This window comes from Lupinus angustifolius, chromosome LG10, assembly GCF_001865875.1.
Source record: "Lupinus angustifolius cultivar Tanjil chromosome LG10, LupAngTanjil_v1.0, whole genome shotgun sequence".
Lineage (NCBI taxonomy): Eukaryota > Viridiplantae > Streptophyta > Magnoliopsida > Fabales > Fabaceae > Lupinus > Lupinus angustifolius.
In genome coordinates, this window is record NC_032018.1 from 6,276,880 (window position 1) to 6,284,181 (window position 7,302).

At 32.3% G+C, this 7,302-nt stretch overlaps 1 protein-coding gene across 1 annotated transcript; it reads right to left on the bottom strand.

The window, feature by feature from the left end:
• On the bottom strand, positions 3,050-6,608 carry LOC109357687. Its single transcript, XM_019601695.1, has 5 exons — positions 6,323-6,608; positions 5,554-5,730; positions 4,601-4,711; positions 3,717-3,783; positions 3,050-3,628 (listed from the first exon to the last, which is right to left on the bottom strand). The coding sequence occupies exons 1-5, from the start codon at positions 6,500-6,502 to the stop codon at positions 3,348-3,350; spliced, it is 816 nt and encodes a 271-aa protein (XP_019457240.1). The 5' UTR covers positions 6,503-6,608; the 3' UTR covers positions 3,050-3,347.

Sequence of the window (7,302 nt, forward strand, 5' to 3'; positions counted from 1 at the left end):
TGATTAGTTATTTGTAAAAAATAAAGTGTCCCTCAAAATTAGTTCATTCAGTTGAGTTTGCAAGACATTCAAACCTATAATAGTTAAAATGAGATAAGATCTTAATTTACTAAACAGTATGCATTCACATAATTACTTTACTGAGCTCATTTTAATGAAGTTTTTATTTTTCAGAAAAAAAATTAGTTTGCCAGAATATTTTAAAAAATAAAATATAATTTTAATGTTATGAAACTCGAGTCCGACATCAAATCGAAAAAATCATATATTAGGTTTAACCGATTAAATCGTACGATCGGACCAGAAAATACCATGTATAATTAATAATTATATATTATTGTAAAATTTTATATAGTTAATAATTATATATAATTATATTAAAATAATATATCTTCGTCTTATTTTGAACCGGAATAAAACAAAACATTAGTGTAATATTCCATTTAAAAGGACCACCAATTTTTTTTTAGTTCAAAGTAGTTCAAATCATCATTGGTTAAGATTGTAAACCAGAACCGTTTTCAAATTCAGTCAACAATCAGATCAATGGTTGGTGTGGTCTATTCCTCACAATATTGACTGTGTCATTAAAAAAATTTGAAATAACCGGCAAGCATTATTTATTTATATTAACATAAAAATTAAAAAGTGTTAACTATACTTTACTTTTAGTATTCATTGAGTTGAATTTTGAAAAGTGTAACTTCTAATCCATGAAATATGGGATTTCCTTAGAAACCAAATTCACACCTTGGTCTTTTATGTTCTTTATCCAATATATTTCATTCATATGCCTATCAAATATTAAATTTGTTATTTTTTTCCATTTTTAAAATGTTTGAAATAATTTTTTGGATATTTTTAAATATATTTCATGTTTTAAATACAAATCGTCTCGTACATGATTGACACATTTTCTCCCATTTGCCATGTGAATAATGTTAGTTACTTTTTAACAGGAAAACCAAAATTGTCAAATAAAAATAAAATTAAGCCTAAAGTAACAGATTCAAATAGAATAAAATAACCTAACACAGAAACATAAGGAATATGTGTATTTAAGCCTAAAATAGAATAAAAAAATGATTGGAGCGGAGCAGAAACAGATTCATGGTGTCATCTTGGTTGACGAGGATAAAGATACAACATAAGATACAAGTGAAACGAGACATAAAGATGATGATGAATTTGGAATAAGATATAAGTCATAATCTGTAATATGTTGTATAACACTACTTTTGTTACAATCGAAGAGACATCTTCATAAGCCATTCACTTTGATCCTCCCACTCCACATTATTACATCATCATCAACATTAGAGTTCCTAACCAAAAAGTCTTACACTCATCCCTTCTCATCTCTTTTCTCTTGCTCATGTATGTTTTCCTTTTTCTTTTCTATCTTCTCATTTTTTTTCCTTTTCTGTCTTTCAACATTTATAGGGTGAACTTGGTGTAGCCGTGAGTTTTATTCAAATTCTGGAAACAGTCTCTTGTATTGTCTAGTTCAGGCTGAATACATTACCCTTGTGGCCCTTTTGTCTATCTACATTGCATTTTCAATTTACATACTTTTTTATGAATATCAGCTTCCCACTCCAATTCACAAATGGAACCTTCCAAACATGCCTCCCAATGCCCATCTCTATCTCAAGGTATTTATCTATCTATCTATCTATCTATTTCTCTGTCATTCAATTTTCAATCTTTTTTTATCTCTTTCTTCATTCAATCAATATTCAATATGTTATAACATGATTTGTTTGCCAATGCCAACTACACAATGCATTGCGCGACGACCTTTCAGGTATGCAATGGAATGGAAATGAAGTTAGAAAATTGGAATTCTTGATGGCAGATGCTGTGGCTCAAGGTGCAGACTGTATTTGAATCTTGACTGTTCTAAGGTAAACAACTATCTCAACTAAGATAGCCATTGATTTGGTAGACATGCTAGAACCAGATAGAACAGCACACATGTGTTTAATTTTGTGCTCTCTGTATTTTATGAATAGAATAGATTCATAGAACATGACTAGAGATTAGAAACGGAGACATTTTGGTCGGAATCATTGTGCTCCATTCTTTTCTATTCACACACCAAATGCTTACTAATCATTCTTTGGTAGGAGCCCATGTTCAACTTATTTCCAAAAAAGAGAATGCAAAAATTGGAAGTGCGGTAAGAACATTAACTAACCTTTTAGTTTCAGTTTTGTGCTTCTTAGTATATAGTTCTTAACACATTATTTCAACCATTCCCTTCTTCCTATCTGAAATCACTCAATTTGGCAATTTTATTGTCTTTCAAGTTTGGAACAACATAAACATCATGATAGTGAGATGTAACACAACTTCCATAAAAGAGACTTCTTGGCTGAGGGATCACTAAAATACTTTTTGGAGTTTTATTAAAAGTTATTCTTTTTTTACATACAACTGCTTATGAAATGTTAAGTTGGAGAAGCTGACATGATAATTAGAATCTAGGCAATTACAAAATCTATTTTTTTTATTTAAAAAGTTATCCAAATATTTGGAAATGTGTTACTGAACATTTTTAAGTAAAACAATTTCTTTATAGAAAAAACACAAACAAATCTTGAACACCACAAAACAGGTGGACCATCCTCTTATGAACATGATCATGGGTGGTAAAACTATTTTCACAATTTTGTAGTCTAGCATAGTTGGTCTAAGGAATTATTTTTTATACATTGAGTGCATAAAACTCCCCCAAGATATCTTTGGGGTAATTGGTTTCAAGTCTACTGGGCATGTATAGTTATGATCATATTTATGCGTAAAAAACCAAGAACAGTTGCATACTATTTCATGGATTGTTGATTCCACATACATAATTAAAGTTCAACTCTGATAGGGAAACCATTTGCTAGTTGATAAATGTTCACTGATAATTACAAAAGGAAAAGAAATTTTGATGGGTTCGGACTTCATATGAAAAATAAAAGGAGATTCATGCTTTGGACAGAACATATCCTTTATTTTAGGAAAAAATAGCCAATAAAAGAGAACAAAATGCAAAATGGTCTGATACAAAATTTTATTATTTGAAAAATACCAAAATGGCTGGCTTCTAACAGGGCATAGCCTAGAGGCATTTAGAATTACTGTCCATGTGAAACTTGGTTTGCATATTTCTCCATAGCTGCTTCCAACATTCAATGCATAAGAATCTATTACAAAGAACTCCATAACCTTGAAACTAAGTATGGAAACTTGAAAATAAACGAAGGCTCGTGCAGCAAACTTGAAAATAAGCAAGGCTCCTGCAGCAATGCCCATAATCTTGAACCAAATTAATGGAACTTGAAAATAAAAAAGGATCATGAAGCTGCAACACTTGAGTTTTGACTGCTAGATCTGTTTTTGCGGCCCCAAACAGGATTGCTCTCAATAAGCTGATGAGGCACAAGTTTTTGCTCGCGCTTAGAGAGCTTCTTATAGTTGTGGACCCTCAGCCTAGCAATCTTTGCCTCTTCTTCAGGGGTTATCTCTCTTAAAACAACTGTCAACCTGCACTCTGGTCGGACTTTCATCCCACATTTCCCTCTGCCATGTATGTTAACTCTCTTCTTAAAATACCCCTTTCCGACAAATGCTTCATCTGTAAGAAACAGGAACACAGTATCAGCAGGGATAAAACAATGTCACAACAACTTCACTTCTAATACTTGTAAACTTCAAAATATTACCAACAACTAGACGTTCTGGATCCAACCCATGATTATGAGAGCCATTTGCTTTGGCTGAATTAATAACCTGCAATATGTAGAATTTTAAAACATACAGTGGTGGAACATGATTAAAAGCTAAGGAGTGGCGAAGTGTTCATCAAATACTTCAAATTTGTTAGGACACTAGGACCATTTGGAGGTGAAAAGGGGAATTGGCTACTAGGAGCAAAAGTTAAACTCACAACAGGGTAAGTAAAAGAGGAAGATGATATGACTCGGTGGGTAAGGTTAAGTCCTTTTTATGTTTTGGAAGTGTAACTGTTTCCCTATCCAGTAGTAGTAGTAATAATAAACAAACAAAAAGGAATGAATGAGAAGTGAAGTGATTATCTAATAACTGAACAGTAGCAGCATTAAGGAGAGAAATTAGGGGCAGACTCCCCTGCCCACTCCTTCCAAGTTCCATCAGTGAAACTAACTTTTCCCATAAAAGGCGATATAAGAACCTTCCTCCATTGAAATTGAACAGGCCTCCAATAAAAACTACCAGACACTAATGTGTATAATGAAGTAAAATAAAGCATGGAAAAGGAAGGTCCCTGTAGAATTTAATAATATTGGGGGAAATTCATGAGATTATTAGAAAATGAAATCGAATGACATGGAGGTATTGTAGTCCACTACTCCACTCTTCCTCATTGTGATGACAATTGTCCCAGCTTAAGAATCTAGAAAACCTCTTTGAATCTAGGCAAAGATGGAATGGTGGGGTGGGGGCCTAGGGGAAAATACATGAACAAAAATCTTATGCACACCACAGAAGAACTTAGAAAGCAATTAATTATATTGCTTTTACAGCCGCATCCATAGAGGTGACAATGAAAAATATAAAGTGTTACTACCTGAAATACAGTTTTTGCAGCTCGCTTGACTGTCAGCTGCAACTGCATCAGTGCATCTTTAACAAGCATACCACGAACCAAAGTAGCAACCAGGTTGACCTTCTTTGGACTCTAAAATAAAGATGGTTGAAAGAAAATAAGGTATTCCGAAAGGGAAAGGACATAATCTCCACAATATAAAAAGTACAACTAGTCAGATACAAATCATATCCTTCAAACTTCACAGAGCAGAAATTATGATATAGTTTCCAGAGCAATCAAGATCCAAGGGAGGCATTTTCAATGGCTATAAAATCAGATGCCAACTTGTCTGCAAAAGTTGTTACTCTCTGATTAAAAAAAAAAAAAATCTTAATAGGTAGGGCCTAATGTCACCACATAAGTAAAAGAAAACATGATATACAATTCAAATTTCAAACTATTCTTATGCTGAATTCTGAACCAACTGAACTCTTTGAATGGAGGTGAAAACCATGGCATCCTATAGAAAATATCTCCCTGTCTAAATGATTAAAGTACAATAATTTCCAATAGTGTTGCCATTGCTATCAGATCAAGTGCTGATCATTTTCTATAATGCACTATTAAATAAGAGCGACCCAGTGTACTTTTAAATAAGAGAAACCGAGTGCACTTTATGGGTGACCTAGTGCACTTTTAATAATGGGCAGCCCAGTGAAATTTTAAAAAAGGGCAGCCTAGTACACGAGGCTCCCACCTAGTGGGTCCCTAGGGAGGGTAAATGTATGCAGCCTTACCCTCGCAACATAATGGGTTGTTTCCAGGATTTGAATCCATGACTTCCAGGTCAAAATGTAAAATTAAAATCATTTCAAGCAGTTTATAAAGGACAAGGATGACCTGAATCTGATGTAAGATTGAATGTTAAGCACTTGCATCTGAATGGTGCATGTGCATATAAGAAGAGCAAACGCAAACAATCAAAATAATACCTGCTTGATTCCCTTTAATACTGCTTGAACTTTATCTTTCTTATTAAGTGGTTTTTTATTCTGATCTTGTTCACCATTTGAAGCACCTAATAATGAAACTTGGGCTAAGGGAGACGAAATAGGAGTTTGTTCAGGCTCAGACGAATTCACAAGCAATTTGGTAGTAGTTGAAATTCCCTGTGTGCATTTGAATGGAGAGGTTAACAGTTTAAGAGCATTTTAGAATTTAAAATGACGCAATTTGAATTTATCAAATATACTATTCAACAAAATGTGTGGAAGAATTTTATTAGGTCATTCAACAAAATAAATGGCCATAAAGCCTAACTCTACAGTAGTGAGCAGTGATGCCACCTTGATGCAGGGTTTGGATTTCCCACGTTCAATTTTTTGACAGTGTGAGCAATGTTCGAAAATTTAAGGGATGCATGGTTCAAACACTACCCACCCTTGGATTCAATGACTGTGGCAAATCCAAATCCAACCTAAGTGTTGCCATTGCAACAATTCAACCACAATCAATCCATCACTTGCAATGAACTCATGATCAATGGAAAAAATGGCAGCACCACAAAATCAGTGTAATTATCATATACGGTTAATAAAACATAAAATCACAAGAAAGACTCAAAATTAAGATCATTTCCGGATGAATTTCAAATTCCCTGAAATAACTCCTCAAACACAACATTGATAATGAGATAGATATAAATAAACTATAACATTTTGAGAATCAATTAACTTTTGAATGAAAACATAAATTGTTTACCTGAAGGTGATGAAGGAAAGGGAAACGATTATAAATAGGGAAATGTGTTGTTGTGTTTTGAATCTGAAAATGAGATTGTGAAGAGGGAAATGAAGGCAAACGAAAAATTGAATCTACTTTGTTGGATTTTCCAATGCGACGAAGAAGAAATGGTAACACATGTCTCTGCCACTGAACCATGATTGCAATATAATCAAAACCTAATTTGATCTTTCAAAACGCAGAAGCAGAAGTTACTACTACTCACTCCAAAACCCTAACATAGTTTGCCTTCACTTTTTTCCACATTTAAAATCAGCCTTTTTTATTTATTATCATAATTTTTAAAAAAGTAAAAGGAAGAGAGAAAAAATGTATGTAAGTATCTTTCATCATTATTCATTATTTTTCAAACAAAGTAACATAAATAAATAATATACCGACTATATAAATATTTATAATGATAATGTATATATATTATACTAAAATAAAAAATTATGCACACACTTCCTTTAAATTATTTTTTATTTTGAACTAAGTTCACTTTTTTCAATGGTAACTTGGTAAGCATAAATTAATCTAGGTAAAGATTATTAAAGTGGACTTTTACCTCGGGCCCCATTAAATATTGTTATGTGATTAATGATTTATGTTGAGAAATTGTTAATTATTTTATACTACGTATTGCAAACTTAAATAGTCATTTGGAAAATAAAATTAAAAAAAGTCATGACCAACAAGAATTTATAGGATGAAATTAGTGGTTTTTTCTTATCTTACCTTAAAATAACAATTTAATTTTCATTAAAATATTTTTTTGTCTATTAATGGGAGAGACTCTTTCTTTAAGGTTTGATTTAATCATATATACATTCATTCTTGTTTAAAAAATGAGTTGGGTTAATAAGGTTACAATGGTATTGTTTAAGGAATATAAAAGAAGAAGACTAGCATTGTAAAACTAAATTTAATACTTTTAGATGTGTGAAAACAACTTGTAT

Excerpts from the sequence above, each read along its gene's own strand:
- LOC109357687 (XM_019601695.1), bottom strand. The coding sequence starts at position 6,502 with ATGGTTCAGTGGCAGAGACATGTGTTACCATTTCTTCTTCGTCGCATT. Across the intron at positions 4,712-5,553 it reads TATTAAAGGGAATCAAGCAG|AGTCCAAAGAAGGTCAACCT; the intron begins GTATTATTTTGA and ends TCTTTATTTTAG. Across the intron at positions 3,784-4,600 it reads CTGCAAAAACTGTATTTCAG|GTTATTAATTCAGCCAAAGC; the intron begins GTAGTAACACTT and ends TACATATTGCAG.